Source organism: Ictalurus furcatus, chromosome 1, assembly GCF_023375685.1.
Source record: "Ictalurus furcatus strain D&B chromosome 1, Billie_1.0, whole genome shotgun sequence".
Classification (NCBI taxonomy): domain Eukaryota; kingdom Metazoa; phylum Chordata; class Actinopteri; order Siluriformes; family Ictaluridae; genus Ictalurus; species Ictalurus furcatus.
The window spans coordinates 10,196,567-10,219,133 of record NC_071255.1 but is presented as its reverse complement, the minus strand read 5'-3'; the positions used below and the strand labels follow the sequence as shown (position 1 = coordinate 10,219,133).

The 22,567-nt window shown below is 39.3% G+C and overlaps 2 protein-coding genes across 3 annotated transcripts in view; one reads left to right on the top strand and one right to left on the bottom strand.

Annotated features, from left to right (window-relative positions):
• Positions 1-5,921, top strand: part of znf687a (zinc finger protein 687a) — a 27,675-nt gene extending 21,754 nt beyond the window's left edge. Inside the window, exon 11 of one of the 2 annotated variants that reach the window (XM_053624445.1) lies at positions 5,748-5,921. In XM_053624445.1, the coding sequence (XP_053480420.1) occupies positions 5,748-5,774 (27 nt within the window). In that variant the 3' untranslated portion in view covers positions 5,775-5,921. Of the gene's footprint in view, positions 1-5,150; positions 5,185-5,747 lie in introns of those variants that run through there. The other variant, XM_053624453.1, reaches the window with a different exon arrangement.
• Positions 1-22,567, bottom strand: part of otoa (otoancorin) — a 25,908-nt gene extending 3,341 nt beyond the window's left edge. The window contains exons 1-24 of the mRNA XM_053624465.1: positions 19,666-22,567; positions 14,103-14,186; positions 13,844-13,917; positions 11,921-11,942; positions 10,140-10,179; positions 9,848-9,971; positions 9,676-9,744; positions 9,336-9,523; positions 9,066-9,229; positions 7,722-7,846; positions 7,001-7,146; positions 6,722-6,830; positions 5,972-6,190; positions 5,691-5,852; positions 5,442-5,582; positions 5,138-5,193; positions 4,891-5,011; positions 4,685-4,803; positions 4,457-4,592; positions 3,730-3,923; positions 1,997-2,087; positions 915-1,077; positions 409-584; positions 15-167 (exon numbers count right to left, since the gene is read on the bottom strand). Of these exons, the coding sequence (XP_053480440.1) occupies positions 15-167; positions 409-584; positions 915-1,077; positions 1,997-2,087; positions 3,730-3,923; positions 4,457-4,592; positions 4,685-4,803; positions 4,891-5,011; positions 5,138-5,193; positions 5,442-5,582; positions 5,691-5,852; positions 5,972-6,190; positions 6,722-6,830; positions 7,001-7,146; positions 7,722-7,846; positions 9,066-9,229; positions 9,336-9,523; positions 9,676-9,744; positions 9,848-9,971; positions 10,140-10,179; positions 11,921-11,942; positions 13,844-13,917; positions 14,103-14,157 (2,847 nt within the window). The 5' untranslated portion in view covers positions 14,158-14,186; positions 19,666-22,567. The remainder of the gene's footprint in view (positions 1-14; positions 168-408; positions 585-914; positions 1,078-1,996; positions 2,088-3,729; positions 3,924-4,456; positions 4,593-4,684; positions 4,804-4,890; positions 5,012-5,137; positions 5,194-5,441; positions 5,583-5,690; positions 5,853-5,971; positions 6,191-6,721; positions 6,831-7,000; positions 7,147-7,721; positions 7,847-9,065; positions 9,230-9,335; positions 9,524-9,675; positions 9,745-9,847; positions 9,972-10,139; positions 10,180-11,920; positions 11,943-13,843; positions 13,918-14,102; positions 14,187-19,665) is intronic.

Sequence of the window (22,567 nt, the reverse complement as noted above, 5' to 3'; positions counted from 1 at the left end):
GTGGTGTATGTTACCTGTGTTTGGTTCCACTGGCAGACGGACAGAAGCTCCAGAGTATCCAGTGAGGTGATGCTAAGGTTTTGGAGTTGTTTAGCATTAAAACTCTGAGACACACAACCCATCTCCACGATCTTAGATTCGTTAAGCATCGATATATCTCCCCATGCCTGCAAAGTAACGAAGGAACATCCTGTAGGATTTATTAAGCAGCATATTTATTTCCAAATGTATAGAATTACATATCCTTAATACAATGACTTGTAAGCATGAACGTATTTGGAATATACAAAGACATCTGAAATGTGATTTCAAAATACTTTTTTTTTTTTTGTATGGTATATACAACGTAATATTTTGTATGAATGCTGACTGATCTCTCGCCGTATTGGCTGGATCTGGAGTGTGTACCTCTATAGCTTTGTCTCTCAGCGCTATCAGTTGTTCTGTAGTATAGCTGCGTATCTCTCCCAGGATAGACGCGCCGTCTCTATACGTTTGGGCTGTCATGCTGGACAGTTGAGCAGGACTCCAGAGCACATTTCCCTCCCTCAGATCCTCGATCATTTGCAGAGTAGGTACTAGTGCTAAAGTGATTACAGAGGACAGATAAAGAAAGAATGCCATTCATTATGTCTTTTAATGAAAAGTAGTTGAAATGATTGAATGCTAGGCATAAGTGCACATTATGATGTTTTTTTTTAAATATACTTTTAGTAAACTTTACAGTACATAATAACAAAAAATACAGCATGCATTTTCTTCTTCTTATGCTTTCATAGCATATGAATCTGAACGTGCGTGATACCACACACACGCACAATCGCAGGCAGATCCCAGAATAGATCACGATTATTCAAACCGTACGGAGCAAAGATTATTATAAATTTTTGGTATACTATGTTGTATGAACCCACTGTCTCTCCTGCGCCGCTGCTGGGTGATTTTAGTTTTCAGCTGAAAGAGTTTGCGCTGGAGGGCTGAGAAATCGGGCCAGGCACGGAACTCCTCTGGGGCCAGACCTGCAACCTCAGCCTCCATGCTGTGTTGCAGATCTGACAAAGATTTCTTCAGCCAGCTCTACAGAGGAAAGGTGAGTGTAGAGGTTAAACAATCTCAACAGTGAGAAAAGAATAGGAACATATGAACAATAAAAAGAGAAGAAGCGTATGTCAGAACATTCAGTTCTTCACTTGAGAAAGCTTTTCAGAAAGGCTATGATGGCACACAAGTATCCATCCATCCATCTTCTACCGCTTACTCCTTCTTCAGGGTCACGGGGAACCTGGAGCCTATCCCAGGGAGCATCGGGCACAAGGCGGGTACACCCTGGACAGGGTGCCAGTCCATCGCAGGATACACACTCACACACCCATTCATACACTACAGACACAATCACTACCATGCATGTCTGGGGGAGGAAACCGGAGTACCCGCGAAAAAACCCCGCAGCATGGGGAGAACATGCAAACTCCGCACACACATGGCCCCAGGGGGAATCGAACCCCGGACCCTGGAGGTGTGAGGCGAACGTGCTAACCACTAAGCAACTAACCACTTCAGCTAAACAGCTATTTATCAACATTTTACATGGTAAAACAAAAGTTATTTTAGTTAAGGCCTATTAATATTTGTTTTCATAGAGATTTAAATATAGCCGTAGATACACTATCCCTCATCGATATATTAAATAAGTACTTGGTTCCATATGAACACCGTATGCATGTTTAAATATAACCAGTGTCATTGATAACTGCTTAATGTGTGCATTATCTTAATAGAAATGTTTATCTGGGGGCAAGTGTCCATCAAAGTTGCCTTCGTTTAAGTTTTCACACTGCGTAATAGTCGAGAAATCTCACCTATAAAAAAAACAAAACAAACCACAGACGATTCTGGAAAATGGCTCAACGTGTATGTTATTAATAATATACTGGATCTTTCTGCTGATCTAACAAGACAGTGGAATGAGTCAGAGCAGCCTGAGATCAATACTCACCTTAAAAGATAATGCCTCAAGGGCAGCGTCATTCAGTAAGACGAGGGGTCCCAGGGACTTTGTGACATCCTCTGACCAATTAGATGGGGCCCTAGTTGAAATGACAGATGTTGTAATAAATCGAAAATATTACATTAAGCCAAAAGCAGGTAATACACTGATCAGCCATAACATTAAAACCACTGACAGGTGAAGTGAATAACATTGATTATTTCATTATGATGGCACCGGTGAAGGAGTGGGAGATATTAGGCAGCAAGTGAACAGTCAGTTTTCGAAGTTGATGTGTTGAAAGCAGGAAATATGGGCAACTGTAGGGATCTGAGGGACTTTTACAAGGGGCAAATTGTGATGGCTAGACGACTGGGTCAGAGCAGCTCCAAAACAGCAGGTCTTGTGGGATATTCACGGTATGCAGTGGTTAGTATCTACCAAAAGCGGTCCAAGGAAGGACAACCGGTGAACCGGCGACAGGGTTATGGGCTCCCAAGGCTCATTGATGCGCCTGGGGAGCGAAGGCTGTGATGCTCTGGGTAATATTCTGCTGGGAAACCTTGGGTCCTGACCTTAATGTGGATGTTACTTAGACACGTACCACCTTCATAAACATTGTTCCAGACCAAGTACACCCCTTCATGCCAACAGTATTCCCTAATAGCAGTAGCTTCTTTCAGAAGGATAATGCTCCCTGACACACTGCAAAAATTGTTCAGGAATGATTTGAAGATCATTACAAAGAGTTCAAGCTGTTGACTTGGTCTCCAAATTCCCCAGATCTCAATCCGATCCAACATCTGTGGGATGTGCTGGACAAACAAGTCCGATTCATACCACAGCACACCTTCAGAGGTCTTGTGGAGTCCATGCATCGATAGTTCAGAGCTGTTTTGGTGGCACAAGGGGGACCTACACAATATTAGGCAGGTTGTTTTACGATTATGGCTGATTAGTGTAATATCACATGCATCAGCATGACGTGGATTACTTAGGAAGCCCACACACACTACAGCAAAGCTTTACACAAACTTTCAGTCAGTGGGGGTTCATACATAGGTGCAAGTAAGGCATAGTTTTCCCCACCATTTATCTCTGTTATTCAACAAATACTAATTTTTATAATGTCTTCAATAACAACTACATATATTCTGTTGAAGTACTAATGACCTATTTGACAGCTATAAGCCGACGTTCCATTGATTTGTTCGCCTTTCTACAAGTTGTACAATTCTACAAGGAGCAACAGACAGAACACTTAATGGGGTTGCCAGATTTGTCCATCTAGATCTTGTTTTAGAGCAAATCATTGGAATTAAATCTAATGAAGTGCATACAGTGTGTCTATGATGTACAAAACCATTTCTATTGTAAGATACATTATATTCCAAAGATTGGGAGCGGGAAAGAGGGATTATGGAGTGGATAATGGCAGTACACAGAAATGTGTATGCACCAGGTACGTCTAAAACTGCTCAAAATGAGCAGTTTGACGGCGCTCAGCTGCCTATTACGGGGTCACTCTAAAAATTCACTACATAGTAGCCTATAGCATAATTCAAGTGAGAGAACCTTTCAACTTAATGTTGTTTGAGGCTGTCATTATTAATGTGGTCCTGCGCCACTAAAATCTGTAGTCACTAGCTGCTGCGGCAGCCTTTACACAGCTTAGTTATGAATAAGAGAGGCATGAACAGGTCTATAGATAGGGGTGTCTGTAAGGCAGGGGACAACGCTACCCGTAGAAATTTGTGAGAAGAGTGAACAGAGGTCCTCTGGAAGGCTGGGGAATGTGTTTGCAGGACGCCAGGGCCTGCAAAGTGAAGTTTAGAGCGTCAGGTTTCAGAGAGGAGATCCAGGTTGGCTCCAATTCACACACAAGTGGACCCAAAGATGAGATATCCGCTGCAGACACTGCAGATGCGTTCTTCCCCTGCGGAGATATGAACAATGGAGATGAAGCCAGTGCTTGTTTTTGGAATTCAAGAAAATTCGGACACTGAAATGAAGTTTTGCTTTTTAGAGATGTTCTTAATAATAATTGTATCATCACAGCTTTTATGTGAAATTCCCACAAGGTCAGAACTGTCAGATATTTGGTCAGATATCATTTGTACATTTGGTTTCCAGTAAGATATAAAAACATGCAAGTCATTTACTGTGTGTGTGTGCACACGCATGTTTTTATATCTTTGTGAGGACCAAATTTCTCCACTATTTAGCCAAATATCTGACAGCTGTTTTTATTTTTAAAAAGAAAAAAACAAACAAACAAAAAAAAAAACCATAGCTTTTATTCATAAAAAAACGAGCCAAAAGGTTGCTTTTTGGTTTCTGAGGTTAAGGTTAAACGTAGACAGCATTAATTAGTTGCATTAATATTTATGCCAATGGAAGGTTCTCATCTTCAAGGACCTTCACATATCAAGGATAAGCCAAATGTGTGTGTGTTGGAGGGGGGATTACCAGGCAGCTGAGGGCTTTGTTTCTAAGTTCCCGGCGTGATGGTGCACTGTTTGGTACAGATGAGAGGTTGGCTTGACTCATCTTCTCCAAGAAATAAGGACACACGGAGGCTGGGAGACCCTGAATCACCTGTACCCTGTACAGTGTTTCAATGAATTAGGGGTTAAAAATGTGTCAGTTTTTATTTATAATATCATTGTAGTATATCTGTAGAAATATTAATAATACGGTAGGTGGATAAGCAGCAGAGCTGGAATGGCCTGGAGCTCTGATTTGCTGATGTTTATGAAATATCCAGGCCTTTGCTTCTCCAGACTCTGGAACAGTTTACTAGCCATGCAGCGTACCTGGGGAAAGTGATGGGGAGAATCCGATCACGGTGGAGGGGGAAAAAACAAGAGCTTTGTAATTGTAAGAAATGAAGGATGACTTACCTGTGTCTTAGAGAGCAAGCTAAAAGAACTGGCAAGGGTTTGAGTTGCTTCCAAGCTATCACTCTGAGCAATGCCATCAATCATGTTGCAGGTCACGCCCTGAACGGCCTGGCCCAGCTTTCTGTTAAGAAACAGTAGTGTTCGATTTTCTAGCAGATTAACACATACTTTTTTGTTCACATGCAACAAGTTGTTAACCAGTTATATTATATTTCATCTTGTGGTTTTGAATCGTCAACTGGCTCACCTTATCTGTTCAGGTTTGAGCCCATTACCTACAATCTTCTTCAAAAGGTAAACAGACTGTGGAGAAAGAAATAAAGACCAGGAAGAAGGATGAAAACACAGTAAAGGTCATCATGGATTTTTTTTTTTTTTTTTTTGGGGGGGGGGGAGACTATATGAAAAGAGAAATATATGTTCCCTATAAAAAGGTGATAAAAAGATGACTGAGATAGAGGAGGGTTATGTATAGTGTTTACCAAATGTACCCACAAGGATAAGAATATCTGTGAATAGAAGACCAGCACAGGTAAAACGCGTGGGTTTACCTGTGTTCTGGACCAGCTGCGGCCCTCCAGCTGATCGAGAGAATTAAGGTTTGCTTTGTCGAGGAAGGACAGAGAGAGAGAGGCGATAAGAGCATCTGGGATTTCCTTCACCAAATAACTTGCATTCACATCAGCATGCATCTAAAAAGAGAGTGAAATGGAGGTGTAGAATCCAACTTTCCTGCTCCTCCTTCTCCATGCTTTATTTTGATACATTTCTATAATGAATTCGTATAATCGTATCCTTACCCCCACAAGAAGAGCCTTTTTCTGTAACGAAGACAACCTCTCACTTATATTTTTCAGGCCCTCGCTTCCCAGCAGGCCTTGTGACTTGACATTCTTGAGCAGGTCACTGGCTACACCTCTCACCATTGAACCCAGGGACAACAATTTCTCCCCACTGATGTCCTACCAAAGAGAGAGGAATGAGAAAAGATGGAGAATTTTGTTAACCTGGCAGCAAAAATGTCACAAGGACAAGACAAGTTAATAGCAGGGAAAATAACTGTCTAATATGTGGTCCAAACCGTAGCCTTCTCCAATAATTTCTGGACCAAGATTTTGGCCTGAGCTGGCTTCCATTCTATTTGGCTCAGGCTGAACATCGTGTTATTCAGAGAGTCTCTGCTGAAACTGGACAGTATGGAAGGAGAGAGAAGCAACATCCCGGAGCCCAGAGAATGCAGCATCTCAGAAGTGGGAGGCTCGCCATCTGACATCAGCTTCCTCACCAACTGTTTCCTCATCTGAGAGGTAGACAGAGGGAGAGTGAGTGACAGCAGGGGGGAGAAGGGAATGGAACAGGATAGGAAAGATGAGGAAATACAATTATTAAAGGGGTGGAATTAAAGGGGAGGTCCAAAAAGAGAAGAGATGACCGTGAGGTTTAACACGGCTTAACGTACGGACCTTCTGTGCTTTTGGTTACTTTAATGGAGTCATTAAAACAAAAAAATCTTTATTCTAATATTTTGAGATACTGTATTTTTGATTTCCATGAGCCGTAAGCCGTAATCATCAAGATTAAAACAAAAAAAAGGCCTGAAATATTTCACTTTATGTGTAATATATCTAGAATATATACAAGTTCCACTTTTTGAATTAAATTACCAGAAAAAATGAACTTTTCCACCATATTCTAATTTTTTTTTTGAGATGCACCTGTACTGTGTGAATGCATGTAGAAAATGGTTCTGATGTTTCTGAATATTTAAATAGTAATATCTGTAAACTTGTGTCTGTAAAGAAGCAGGAATAAATAAAAAGCTTTTACTGACCTCGTCGATCCCACTGGGTTCACAACCCACCAGCTGGTGGAGCAGCTTTTTAATTAGTGTAGCATTCAGCGACTGGGGATCATCATAGAAACAGACGAGATATCCAAGCCTGTACAAGGAAGCAGAGATGAGATGAATGAAGTGGTAAAGCCTTTTATGTCTGATCACAGTATAATCGCAAAGTTCAGCTATCATGTAAATAACAGGAGCTTTAACGTATACAGACTTGTGATTAAAATCATATAAAACCATGGTATGCAACCTCCAGATATGACACACCTGTCCATTTGGTTGGGGAAGTTCTGTGTGGCATTGAAACACTCTCGCTTGAGTCGTTGCATTAGTGTCTGAGCATTCGCAGTCTGCATCCCGCTGACATTACTGAATGAAAATGGGAATTCTGGAGACTGGAAGAACTTACACAACTAAGAGAAAGAGACAGAAACATACAGACACAGTATTCGAGAACACATTATTTAAAGCTAAGACATGCTCGATTTTAATCCTTGTGTGAAACTGAAACATATGAGAATGTTGCTTTTAAACAATGTTGACGTTATTGTTTTGATACTTTACATGTAACTGTAGTAACTGATGGATTTACCTTATATGAGTACATTCCTCAATAAATTACTGTATTAGCCATTTTCACTGCTTTGTATTTGGTGAATAAAAAAAACACAACAACCTGACATTTTTATACTAATGAAGAATGATTTGCACTTTTAACAGAATCATATTAGTTTAGAAATAGGTTTTTTTCTGGACTTCCAGACACCCAAACTAGTTTGCTAAATCTGTGTTTGCTTCAGAGCAGGGGTGTCGAATCTTATCCGGAAAGGGCCGGTGTGGGTGCAGGTTTTCATTCCAACCAAGCAGAAACCACATCTGATTCCACCTGTTTAACCACACCGGCCCTTTCCGGATAAGATTGGACACTCCTGCTTTAGAGCATGCTCCCAAGGGAGTAAATAAGGAAGAACGTTCCAAGAATACTGACCTCTTCTGGAAGTATGCCCCTCAGATCTGCTTCAGGAAGTTTCGAAATGAAACGTCCCATCATCCTCAGCACGTCAGCCTTCAGCCAAGGCATTTTGGTTTGACAGCCAGAAATTGAAGAATTAACTGGAGATACAGAGAAATGTTGCGTTCATTGGTGTTGCTGTAGTTACACACAGACAGGACAGTGTCTATGGCAGTGTCTCCACTTTTACTCATCACACATACAAATTCACTAGATTACATAATTACAGCTTCCTATTTTTATTTATCCTTTCCCTAATACTCATCTGGCTTCCTCAACTTTCTTTCATCTCCTGTCTCTCCTCCACATGGTTTCTCTGGTTCAGTGTCTTTCTCAAAACAAGAAACTCTTATTTAGGCTACAGTTGACAACAATAGACAATTAATAATATATGATCAGATTTACTTGACATTTTTGGGTTTGTTACATTCCAGAAAGACCAGAAAGTTCACTGGACAACTATCAGAATATCGTATAAAGCCGAGATGCACTCAGTTATGTAATGTTACCACTTACAAAGACATCCTATACCACTGTGTACTTCCAACTTTGTAGCAACAGTTTGGGGAAGACCCGTATATGGGTGTGGTGAACCTTTGGCCATACACTGATCAGCCTTAACATTAAAACCACCAGCCTAATACTGTGTAGGTCCCACTTGTGCTGCTTTGAGGCATGGACTCCACAAGACCTCTGAAGGTTAATCGTGGTATCTGGCACCAAGACTTTAGCAGCAGATTCTACACGTCCTGTAAGTTGCGAGGTGGGGCCTCCATAGATCGGACTTGTTTGTCCAGCACATCCCACAAAAACTCGATCGGATTGAGATCTGTGGAATCTGGAGGTCAAGTCAACACCTTGAACTCTGTCATGTTCCTCAAACCATTTTTGCAGTGTTGGACTATATGGGCTAGTCTTCACTCCCCACGCGCATCAATGACCCTGCTGCCAGTTCACCGGTTGTCCTTCCATGAGGCACCTTTGGTAGGTACTAACCACTGCATACCGGAAACACCCCACAAGACCTGCTGTTTTGGAGATGCTCTGACCCAGTCGTCTAGCCATCACAATTTAGCCCTTGTCAAAGTCACTCAGATTCTTACACTTGCCCATTTTTCCTGCTTCCAACACATCAACTTCGAGAGCTGACTGTTCACTTGCTGCCTAATATATCCCACTCCTTCCCAGGTGCCATTGTAACAAGATAATCAATGCTATTCACGTCACGTGTCAGTGGTTTTAATGTTATGCCTGATCAGTGTATAGTGTACATGTAACTTCTTAGCCCTTATAGCAACATCTAGGTTTGAGAGGACTTACGCATGGAAGGTTGTACTGGCATTGGCGGACTGGGAACACCGGTAAGGCTATTATTTGGTGCACAACTGTGATCATGTTCTGTGACTCTCTCTTTCATCCATTGCCTGATATCATTCCTTTGCCCTTCTGAAAGGGAGACGAAGACCTCATTGAATGTCAGCATCCTGAAGAAAGCAGGAACAAATAAAAGAATGAATGAAAGACAAAGATTTATTCACATTTCCCTGGACTTCATCTTTCTCTAGCTACCTCTGTCATTCCCATACTCACATTAAGGGGAGCTGAGAGTCCTGCAGTGTTCGAGGCAGCATTAGAGAAGAATTTGACATTTCTAGGAAAGGTTTAGCCACCCAAAGCATCTTTCTGAGCTGCTGTGGGTCAAATTGTGTAGCATTCTGTACGATGGCCACCCAGGAGAGAGGAGCCAAGAATGCTCGCATGAAACAGTGTGTCTTCTCCTGAAGACAGCGCAGTCCGGAGACAGAGTGGGAGAGCGGATAGAAAGGATAAAGAGAATTTCACAAATTCAACGTATATTGGAGTTTTACATGTTGAAAAATTTACATAAAAGACAACATTTGTTTTGTCATTAAACGAACAAAGCGCTAACCGTAGTGTTCCACATGTGGTCGATCATTTGTGGCAGGTTCGAACTGTTGCACATTTTCTCTGTGATGTTCTTAGAGCATGAGAAGAAATAAGGCTCTTTCAAGTACATTCAATTAACTCATGTATAAGAATATATAACTATATGAGTGGTGTTGTGTTAGTTTGTGTAGTACCAAGGCCAGGTCTGTTTCATTGGGCTTCGCAATGGGTGAAGAGAGAGGAGGGAGTGAAGAAAGAAGGGAAGCAAAAATAGAGATGGGGTTTCCCATTGTCATCTCATCTGGTTTGAAGAAAGAGCTGGAGAGGGGGGTTCCACATGTCACATTATTGCTCAAATGACAAAACCTACTAAGTAATTTACCCATGAAAAAACATTCCTATGTACAGTATATTCAAATACAACCAATCATTTAACATTAAATGCGCCAGAATAAATCTTTCGATAAGGGCATCTGAACACTTTACCTGTTCAACATGGAGTCCTTTAGGATAGGTGGAGAATAACCTGTAGCAATGCAGCCATTTCACATTGTCAATAAACACTGCAAAATACAAGATACTACAGAAATATCTGACGATTTTAAAAATTGGAGACTGGAACAACGCAAACTAAGAGCTATACTGAAGCCATATTGAATTATGTTATTATTTCAAGACTCTGATCAAACTCTAAAATATTGTCTATTTCTTTTTGCAACTCCCTAAAACAGGATTTAGTTAGCTACATTACAGTCTTATACATGCCAGTAATTGTAAAGATGGTTGCTTGGCCAATTTTTTTTTTTTTTTTTTAGTTATTACCACGACCATGATGGCAATCTTGGTGTCATGGCACAGAACAAATTTTGGTTCTATATGGTTTATATATGTTCATGTACCTTTTAATGTGCTCTACAGATCAGTTTTTGTTCCAAGGAGCTAAGACCACCTTGAGCTGAGATATTGAGTCTTGCGTAAACAGCTGTACAGTATAACAACAATTTGTTGTGTGCCAGGACAAAAAGATGGCCATCATAGTTAAACCAAGTAAAATAAACAACAACAACAAAAAAAAATGGTGGGTTTGCAATGCATAGATGTAGTCACTCATTTTAGGAAAATTAAAAATGGTCAAGCAACCTGTATTGGACTACTTGCGATAGAATGAACCCTGTTGAAGAAATGATAATGAGTCCTTATTGATCATATATAGAATACAGCACAGTGAAATTCTTTTCTTCACATACCCCAGCATGTTAGGAAGTTGGGGTCAGAGCGCAGGGTCAGCCATGAGACAGCGCCCCTGGAGCAGAGAGGGTTAAGGGCCTTGCTCAAGGGCCCAACAGTGGCAGCTTGGCAGTGCTGGGGCTTGAACCCCTGATCTTCCAATCAGTAACCCAGAGCCTTAATCATCAAGCCACCACTGCCCCCGTCCTAGTTCTCTCTGCCATGCCTCTCCTGCTGACTTGGTCGAGCGATTCCCTGTCCCCTGTGCTGAACACTCTTGAATGTTGCCTTTCGTTCACACTGCACCATGGAACCACTTCTGAGTTTCGCCTCCCTTCTACTAAGCCTGGTCTTGTCATGCATAAACATAAAAGCTCTTCCTACATTACAAGAATTCCCTTGACACTGCTAAAACCTCCATATGCATCTATTATATTGTATAATGTATTATTATTAAGGCAATGTGATCTTTTCTCTCTACCATTAAGAACTTACTCAAGCCACTTAGTACCCATTCTCCTCACCGATCCACTGAAACAATTTCCACTATCTACTGCTCCCAGACTCTTTATAGAGCTTTACTTTCCTACATATTGATCAACTGGACTCCACTGTGTTATCTGTGTAAATCTCACCTTAAAACGCCTCTGTTTAAGATGGCCTATTCTGGCTGATGTCCCTTTGTCTTCACCTGATAACCTTTTGCACCCTTCTACTGCCTGTTGCTATGATTCTACTTGCTTTTTTTTGCATTGCATTGTACAGCATGTCCTGAACGGTGCTCATAAATACATCATAATTGTATTTTGTTCAATATTGTATTGTCTTATTCTATTGTAAATTAATGTATTATCACCACACCATCATCCATTCAGTGTGTGTGTGTGTGTGTGTGATGTAAGGTTATTTGTTTAGTGTCAGGAAGAACCACATTTGTCGTACAAGACATCGATATGGGCAAAATTATGCATCTTGAACAACAACAACAACAACAACAACAACAACAAAAAGGACAGCATTTAAGCTTTCTCTTACTGTACCTTTCATGGAGCATATGGTCATCTGTGAGAGAAAAAACAACATGGTAAGGTTAATTACCCCGAGTGAAAGATGACTTCTTTTTTTGTGTAAAGTCACAGGAAAACACATCTTTGCATTCCTATTCTCTTGTGACACATGGCGTTGACAATTCTTAAAAAGCTTGTATCGTGTATGCTTTATTAATTAGAACATTTAATTGATAATGAATGTAATCATATTATGTGCTGCAATATATTTTTAAAATTATTTCAAGGAAACCAGGTTCACTTAGTGACATGACCTATCTAAGGCTATACAGTGGGGGAAATAAGTATTGAACGCGTCAACCTTTTTTTCAGTAAATATATTTCAAATGAGGATATTCACATGAAATTTTCACCAGAATTTCGTATTAACTCAAGATATCCACACATATAAAGAAATCACAACATTACAGTCCATAAATGAAGTTATGTGTAATAAAGGGGAATGACACAGGAAAAAATTATTGAACACTAACTGAAATGTATTTAATTCTTAGTGGAGAAGCCTTTGTTTGTAATGACAACTTCAGTATGCTTCCTGTATGAAGAAATTAATGGGCCGCAGTATTCAGGTGTGATTTCGGCTCATTCTTCTAAACATATTGTCTTTAAATCTTGTTCAATTGGATTCAAGTCAGGTGATTGACTGGGCCATTCTAACACCTTCATTTTTTTCTCTGAAACCAATTGAGAGTTTCCTTTGCTGTATGCTTTTGATCGTTGTCCTGCTGGAAGCTCCACCCACGTCTCATCTTCATCATCCTGGTGGATATCAGCAGATTCTTCTCAAGAATCTCCCGGTAAAGGGCTCCATTCATCGTTCCTTCAATTATTTGAAGTCTGCCAGTACCATGTGATGAAAAACAGCCCCAGACCATGATGCTTCCTCCTCCACACTTCACTGTTGGTGTAGTGTTTTTAGGGTGATGTGCAGTGCCATTTCTTCTCGAAACATGGTGTGTAGTATGAGAACCAAAAAGTTCCATTTTGCTCTCGTCTGACCAGACTACACTCTCCCAGTATTTCATAGGCTTGTCCAAATGAGTTGTAGCAAACTTTAAATGAGCTTCGACATGCCTTTTCTTTAGTAATGGAGTCTTGCGGGTGAGCGTGAGCAGTGGAGTGCATTGCCTATTGTTTTCTCTGTGACGATGGCACCTGCTGCCTCCAAGTGTTTCTGGAGCTCTTTCCGAGTGGTCCTTGGCTCTTGGGCTACTCTTCTGACTATTCTTCTGACTCACAGGTCAGAAATCTTGCGAAGAGCTCCTGTGTGTAGCCGGTTGATGACGGAGTGATGTTGCTTCCACTTGTGGATAATGACCCCAATGGTGTTTACTGGAGGATTCAGAAGTTTTGAAATACGTCTGTATCCGATTCCATCAATATGTTTCGCAACAATAAGGCTGTGAAGGTCTTGGGAGAGCTCTTTGCTTTTACCCACCATGATCTGTTTCTTGTGTGACACCTTGGTAACGAAAAGCCTTTTTATAGACCATCAATTTACTAACCCAGCTGATATTAATTTGCACAGATAGGAGTATAATTACTTTTTAACTACTTACGGATTTCAGCTGCTTCCTTCCTTACCTTGCTTAACTGCTTTTTCTTAGCCTGTTCAATACTTTTTTGCTGTCATTCCACTTTATTACATAGAACTTTATTTATGGACGTTAATATTGTGAATTCTTTATATTTCCGGATCTCTTGAGTTAATACTGATGTCTGGTGAAAATTTCATGTGAATAACCTCATTGGAAATATATTTACTGAAAAAAAAATGTTGACGCATTCAATACTTATTTGCCCCACTGTATATGTATAGTTCTGTGTAGTTGTTTGAACAGTACTAATGTAACAATGTAGAGCTGACTGAAGTGGCTGTATGTAATAAACAAATACCATCTTCTTGGCCATTTCCTTAAAGTCTTGAGGCAGCGGAGGAAAGCCTGGTGGTAGCATGCCCTGTGATATTACTAGAAAAGAAATAAATGAACAAAAAATCCTTTATGCTGCTTTTATTTCTATTAGACACACTAGTATAATTTTTTTTTTTGCAATGTTGCTTTCTAAAAACAATTAAAAGAGCATGACACAACTCATGCAATATACACCTATGACCTGCTTATTTAAATGATTATGTATTGTGAATTCAGCTTACCTGTAGCCCAATGAGCTAAAAGAAGACAAATCAAAGTTCCACGAGCGAAAGACATCGCAGATTCCTCCTGATGTCTCTCACTGGCTGAGAAATCAAACATCTTTAAATTATTTTGAGAACAGTACTCAACATTGAATAATACTGCAATATTATGTATTTGTATCATAAAGCAACTTAAGTTGCTACGGACATTTTTTACATGTGAAACATAATACTGAAATAGAACAAGGTGGTGTGTCTTGTAGAGACACTCCACCCAAAAAAACTACAAAAAAAAGTTTATATTAGTCTTACAATTGTGATGGAGTTGTCTTATGAGAAGGGAACAACCGTGTAATTACAGTGAAACCCACACATACATATACAGAAAATAACTCTGGATAGTGCTCAGGATCAAACAAGGCACCCTGGAGCTGGGAGGTGACACTGCCTCCAGCACCTCTTGTGATAAATGTGGGGGGAAAAAAATCTGAAATCTAATTTATGGCTATGACCTGCGCATTAATAAATAAATGAACAGGTGTGTTGCAGTGACATTGGGATTGTATTCAAAATCAACACCATATGTACATTTGCATATTTGTATTTGCATTTGCATGCAAATAGAAATCCCCTAAAGTTAAAGCCAAAGTCATTTTACTCGTCACATTCAAAGTATGCCAAAGACAATTGTTCATACAGAAAAGAACATGCAAACCTACTTAGGTGACTACACAATAATGTAAAAAATACAAATAGAATACAATATTGCAGTTGTGTGGAATATTTACTTAAAGAGCAGCAGAGAATAACTAAGTATGTAAGCATGTGACAGATGTAGTGCCAGGAACAGCACAGCAGGCTATCTACAGCGCCCTCCACTAATATTGGCACCCTTGGTAAAAGAAGGCTGTGAAAATTTGTCTTTATTGTTTAAACTTTTGATCTTTTGTTTAAAAAATTCACAAAAATACTCTGCTGTCATGGATATCAAACAATTGCAAACACAACACAGGTTTATCAAAAAAAAAAGTCTGTTAATTATAGGTGTGCAACAATTATTTGCACCATTTGAGTCAATACTTTGTGCTACCTTGCTTTACCAAGATAACAGCTCTGAGTCTTCTCCTATAATGCCTGATGAGGTTGGAGAATACATGGCAAGGGATCTGAGACCGTTCCTCCATACAGAATCTCTCCAGATCCTTCACATTTCAAGATCCATGCTGGTGGACTCTCCTCTTCAGTTCACCCCACAGGTTATCTATGGGGTTCAAGTCAGGGGACTGGGATGGCCAGGGCAGGACCTTGATTTTGTGGTCAGTAAACCATTTTTGTGTTGATTTTGATGTTTTGGATCATTGTCCTGCTGGAAGATCCAACCACGACCCATTTTAAGCTTTCTGGCAGAGGCAGTCAGGTTTTCATTTAATATCTGTTGATATTTGATAGAGTCCATGATGCCATGTATCCTAACAAAATGTCCAGGTCCTCTGACAGAAAAACAGCCCCAAGACATTAAAGAGCCACCACCATATTTAACCGTGGACATGAGGTACTTTTCCATATGGCTTCCTCTCTGTGTGCGCTAAAATCACCTCTGGTGTTTATTGCCAAAAAGCTCTATTTAGGTTTCATCGGACCATAGAACCCGATCCCATTTGAAGTTCCAGTAGTGTCTGGCAAACTGAACACACTTGAGTTTGTTTTTGGATGAGAGTAAAGGATTTTTTCTTGAAACCCTTCCAAACAACTTGTGGTGATGTAGGTGACTTCAGCTTGTAGTTTTGGAGACTTTCTGACCCCAAGACTAACTAACTTCTGCAGTTCTCCAGCTGTGATCCTTGGAGATTTTTTGGATACTCGACCCGTCCTCTTCACAGTGCACAGACGATATAGACACACGTCTAATTCCAGGTTGATTCATAACATTTCCAGTTGACTGGAACTTCTTAATTATTGCCCTGATAGTGGAAATGGGAATTTTCAATAATTGTGCTATTTTCTTATAGCCACCTCCCATTTTGTGAAGCTCAACAACCTTTTGTCCAACATCACAACTACAAGTCATGGGTGAACAATTTCCTGTTCCTAGTCACCCAGGTGTACTAATTTAAAAAAATATATATATCAATGGTAATATACTTAAAATATAATTTTTCACAGCCTTCTTTGCTCATATTTACCAAGGGTGCCAATATTAGTAGAGGGCACTGTATCACCTAATCAAAGCAAAACAATTCTATTATTTGGTTGATAGTTTTTACATGTGGAACAGAAATGGTGAAATAGAACTTTCATGTAGAGATATAAAATGATCTCTTATAATACTAGTGTAGACTAATTATAAACTAATCTTTTACAGTGATGATGGAGTTGTCTCATGAGAAGGGTACCAATTACTGGAGATTGTAGTTGCTCTCCCTTAACCCATATATAACTTGAACCCTGACCTGAAGATTGGGCTACTCTCCCATTTCTTACACGACCTGATGCTTGCTTCCCTCATTATGGATGAATGAATTTGCAAGATAGGTCTGTTAATGCAAAACATGAACAAAACATGGGGGTCATTCCTATATTCCCAGGCTCCTATGTTCCCAAGTTCAGTATTCTGTTAACACACATTACGTAAACTTCTCCAAAGGTTTTATGTAGTCAGGACACATTTCCCCAGGGTCCTATTACCGTAATTACCTTTTAACTTTAAACACCAAAGACACATTTAAATGAATAACATCATACATTAGTTTAAAATCCATCCTTCATCCACACTTGAAATTTATGAAAGTTATGAACTTGGTGAAAATGAAAATGATCTAGGTGGCACATGCTGAACCATTATTTGTGCTGCTCTAAAAATAGCTTTTAGTCTACATTCACACCTTCATACAGTTCAACTCCATCCATAAATAGTGAAATGCCATTCTGTACCCTATAAAACACAGTAATCGGTCATAAAAGGAACAAAATGTTAAGTATGAACATGTCCCAGCTCTCACTTATGCTGAAGCCTAACTCCAGCTTTAAATCACCATATGTTCATTATGTGCCATATAAATCTGGGGAACATGGGACCCTGGGAACATAGATATGCTCCCCATAACTTGCTGCTAATTAATAGACATAGCAGCTACTTATAGCATGGTTGATGTTTCTCTCTACAACTGCGCCCCCCCCCCCCCCCCAAACACACCTTGTTTCATTATCTGTTACTGCTGTTATCAGTTTAAAAATATATATATTTTATAATTATTAGGAAGCAGCTGGATAGAAGTACTTTTGCTGTTTGAAGAAAAAAAACAGTCTAGTAAAAAACAAACAAACAAACAAACAAACAAGCTGTACCCTCTCTGCACCCAATAAGCTGAGCCAAGTAACTGAACTACCTGTACATGAGTCATGTTTGGAGCAGGATACGTTTAAGAAGCAATCATATTACAAAGTTAGCTAGCTACCTTACCTCAATTCAACTTCTCTTGTCCCAGAAGGACCAATGAGCTTATCTCTCTGACGTCTGTACTGTGTAGTATAAAGACAGAGATTTCTTTAGAATGGTTGGTTTCAGATATATCGAATATCTCTGCTTTCAGGTCTCTCTTATTGTCTGTGTTAAGTGCTGGCTATACACAAGCGCAATGTTCTATACAGTACAATGTTCTATGCTGGCTATACACTTTTGGGTTTTTGGGTTTTGGGTTTCATTACACTACAAAGGGCATGCTTTATTCCACAGGAATTCAGTTGAATTAAATTATCTTGTTTCACGCCACATTTTATACTCTACCTACCTGTGTTTCACCAAATATCACCCCAAATTGTTAGCAGTTCTTACAGTACCATTAGTTGCTCACGCTGACAACTCCCAGTGATTGCGTTTAACATATTTGCATAATGGGTATCACAGAAGCCAGACTTTGATGTAAAAAGAATTGATATCCATCAATCAATGGATTAAATGCTCGTTAAAGGGTGTAGTTTTGCGTTAAAGCATTGCGCCTCCTCTTGTGAGCACTTTTTAAAACATTTATACTTACAAACACTTGATATGTTATATGTTATAACCCCAAAAAATTTATATAAAGAATATATATTGAATTTCTTACGATAGATTCATTCATTAATTAATTGACGTTTAGTAACCGCTTTATCGTGGTTCATGCCATGGCGGATCTAGAACCTATCCTGGAAACACTGGTCACAAAGCAGGATGGGATGCAAGTACATCACAGGGCACCATGCACACACGTTGACACGCTCATTCACACCTAGGGGCAATTTAAAGTCGCTAAATTCACCTACTGGCATGTTTTTGGGAGGTGGGAGAAAACACAAACATGGAGAAAAAAAGACACAGATAGTAACTCATGCTCAGGATCAAACCAAGGACCCTGGAGCTATGAGGAAGCAGCACTGCTCCCAGCACCTCTTCTGATAACGGCAAAAAAAAAAAAATCTTAAGTTGCATTTATGACGGTGACGTTCTCATTAATAAACAAATGAACGGGTATGAAAAATTTGTTGCAGTCACATATGCACTGTATTCAAAATAGGCATTTGCATTTTTATATTTGCATGCAATCCATTAAGCATGTCACAAGTGTCTGGGAAAGCACAGCAGGCTTTCTGTAGGCTACATTTTATTATGTGACATCACTCCCTCTTGTGTTTGGGGCGCCCCTTCGCAATTCGTGAACATCAGTTTTATTTTCCATTGTTAACTTGGTTTCTGTAGTCATGAACACAGTCATGAGACACAGATGTGACCTATGAATCTTTCCTGATAATGCGTTCTACCCATGAGGATTTGGGAGAGCTGCCTGGTTACTGGCTGTGTGAGCAAACTCCCATGAGGATTCACATACAGAAAAACAATGCCTTAAAATATTTACTATTTTCCCCCACGCACACTGTTGACAAAAAAAGTGGGAAAAAATAGCAGTATTTCTAATTTTAGCCAGTCCTCACCAATACTTCAATATATATCTGGTGAAAAACTGTTCCATAGTAATCTAAATCATTGCGTGCTGAGATTATAGTACAGCCGTGATTGGGGTGGTGTTGGTTCCTAAATTTTTAGCGATAATAAAATAAAATAAAGACAACATTGTGGAAATGAAAAATGGAATATTATACAGTATCTGCAGCGTACATGCCTGATTGATTGTTTTAGTTCATAAAAGTGCGATTCCCATTTCTGATGTTACGCTGTATTTTCTTGTGAACACAGAACAATAACCAAACTTCATCTCAAATTATCCTCTTCATTTCTTATGCGTTCAGTGCTTAATAATTTACTGAAAATGTGGTGACCTCATGGAAAAGACATCATGTTAACTACAAATACTTTATATTTAGATTTTATACTTTAAATACAGTCATATTTAAGATCTTTCAAAGATCATTGTTAAATAGATGCATGAGTTTGTACCCAGTGATTGAGTCTGCCCAGTGTTTGAAAAGAAAAGATACTAGTCTAATTTCAATAACCTACAATTCTAGTATATTTTCACCTCGAATCTAATTTGGAGTCAAATTGTGTCATTCATTTAAAAAAAAAGGAAAAAAAAAAAGGCAGACTTACTGAGTGTGGTGTTCTCCTTGCAGGATACAAACAGGATGCTGTGGGTTGCTGTAGAAATACACCTCCACTGTGCACTGGGAGGAGGAAGTGTGTGTCAAGCAATCACCTTTCCCCCTCCCACTATTGAGTGGCATCAGATGCTTGAAGAACAACTTTTGTGGGCTGATGATGTCCATGTAGGTCCTTTTGGGACTTATTAAGGCTTATTCATGACCTGATCTTAGTGATCCATCCTTGAGTGAGCTGAGCAAAGAACACATTCATCCATACAAATGACCAAATGAGAAAGACAGAAGACAGTGATATGGTGCTATATTTAATTTATTGACATACTGGGGTGGCTGTGACCCAGTTGGTAGTCCACTAATAGTAGGGTTTGGGGTTCGATTCCCAGCCAGCATGATTCCACATGCCGAAGTGTCCTTGTTCTTGGGAGCTCTGCTACCAGTGTTATGGGTGAATGAGACACACTTTAAAGCGCTATATAAGTGCACCATTTACATACCAACAAAATTGTGTTTATACAAAAATTTTCAATTAATAGTATTTTATCTCGAAAATAAATGTGCCAAAGTCATTAGCACTCTTATATAGCATTTTATATGAATGCAAACAAATTGTCATTCTTGGGGAAAAAAACCTCTTCAAGGCAGGCATCATAAAATATTAATAGTACTTTTAAAACCTGTATTTTGTAGAAAGAAACTGCACTACTTTAAAAATAGTGTTTGCAAAAAAAAAAAAAAAAAAAAAAAAAAAAAAGTCCCTGTAACTCAAAATATAACTTATTGCTGGTGTTTTTCCTAATAAATAAATAAATAAATAAATAAATAAATAAATAAATACATACATATACTCACACACACCGTGTATTTGATTTCTTCTGGTTTTGTGTATATCTCATACTAAATTGTTTCAGAAATTAAAAACAAAATCTAAGATAAAACAAAGGCAACCTGGGTAAACACAAAATACAGTTTTTAAATGACAGTGTTATTTATTGAAGGAAAAAAAGTTATCCAATACCAACTGGGCCTGTGTGAAAATGTATTTGCCCCCATAGTTACTAATTCCCCAAATCTATGAGACTGCATTCATAATGGTGTTCAGCTGAACTAGACGCAACCAGGCCTGATTACTGCAAACCCTGTTCAATCAAATCAACACTTAAACAGAACTTTTTCAACAGAATGAAGCTGGTTAAAATGTCTTACCCAGTAACACACTATGCCAAAGTTGAAAGAAATTCCAGAAATGATGAGGAAGAAGGTGATTGAAATACATCAGTCTGTGAAGGGTTACAAAGTTATTTCAAAGTCTCTGGGACTCCAAAGAACCACAGTGAGAGCTCCAAATGGAAAAAACTTTGGAGCACAGTACAGTGGTGAACCTCCAAGAAGTGGCCGACTTCCAAAATTCCTCCAAGAGCACAGCAACAACTCATCCAGGAAGTCACAAAAGAGCCAAGGATAACATCACAGAACCTACAGGCCTCTCTTGCCTCAGTAAAGGTCACTGTTCATGACTCCACTATCAGAAAGACACTGGGCAAAAATGGCATCTATGGAAGAGTGGTGAGGTGAAAACCACTGCTAACCCAGAAGAACATTAAGCCTTGTCTGAATTTTGCCAAAACACACCTTAATGATATTAGGATATTAGCAATCCAGATGGTAACTTTTTCCATTCACATTTATGTGGAAAATGTGTATCTTAATGTAATTTCTAATAGAAATATTGCGATAGTCAGTGTAAGAATTCACAGCTGAAAAAGCCATGAGTAAAATAGTAGCTTACAGCTCCGATAAGTGGCGTTGATGATCTTGGCTAACTTACACCCAGACACCAGCCCCGTGCCCTCCATCCAAACCTCTCAAAGCCTGTACCATCAAAAACATGCACATGCACGGTGCAATAGCATTATAATGTAACATCACAATCCGAAAAGTTACAGTGTGAGTCCAAGATTATGTTCCGTGTTAGATGTTATTCACCTGATTAAATTTCAAGAAGCTCAGCAATCCCTGGTGAAAATCCAGCTGGGTGTGCCCTGCCAAAACACAGGCCGAACTCGTCAAACTGGTAGACCATCCTTTAAGTTATTAAGTCATTTTCCTTCTTGTTTGAGAACTCCTAATTGTGTTTGTTCCTTAACCAATGCTAATGAGTTAGTGTTAAAAGTAATCATTTAGAGACTGTTCTCTTTCTACCAGCACTTACTAGCTGGTATAGATGGTCTCCCAGCTCGATCAGCTCGACATGATCAAAGTCTGCAACCACACGATTTTTTGGGAAATTTCATTCAAGCAAATGACACCAACCCCAACAGAACGCTAAGTCTTGTTTTTGGTTAAGCTAACTATGTATGTTTTTTATAATGTTAAATTGTTGTCTAGGTGGGAAATGTTCCGGGAGAAAGCCACTGTTGGAAACAGTGAATCCAGAACATTTGATTAAACATCAGCCATCACTTCCGTAAGATATATTGATAATAAAATCAGTTGTAAACTTGGATTTATATCATAATCCATTGTCTTACTAACTGGTTAATACAGCTGGGTTGTGTTGAAATGTTCTGCTGCCCTCACAGCCACAGAAACATTTTTTTAAAGAGTGCTTTTGAATATCTGAGTGCTACCTATCAAGATGTAAAGACGGTTATGTCAAAGTGTTTATAAAAAAATTATGAAGAATCTATAATAATAAAAATTGCTAAAATTTCACAAAGCTAAATACAGTATTGGCTATACAGTACCTATAGAACAGGAAACATATTGGATACTTTGATACCATGGTGCACAAATAGTGTTTGCTGGCAGACGTGGAGTCTGGTTCCATCATCTATCCTCCTCCATTTACTGATTCCATGAGTCATAGCTTCCAACACGGCCCTTAAACCACA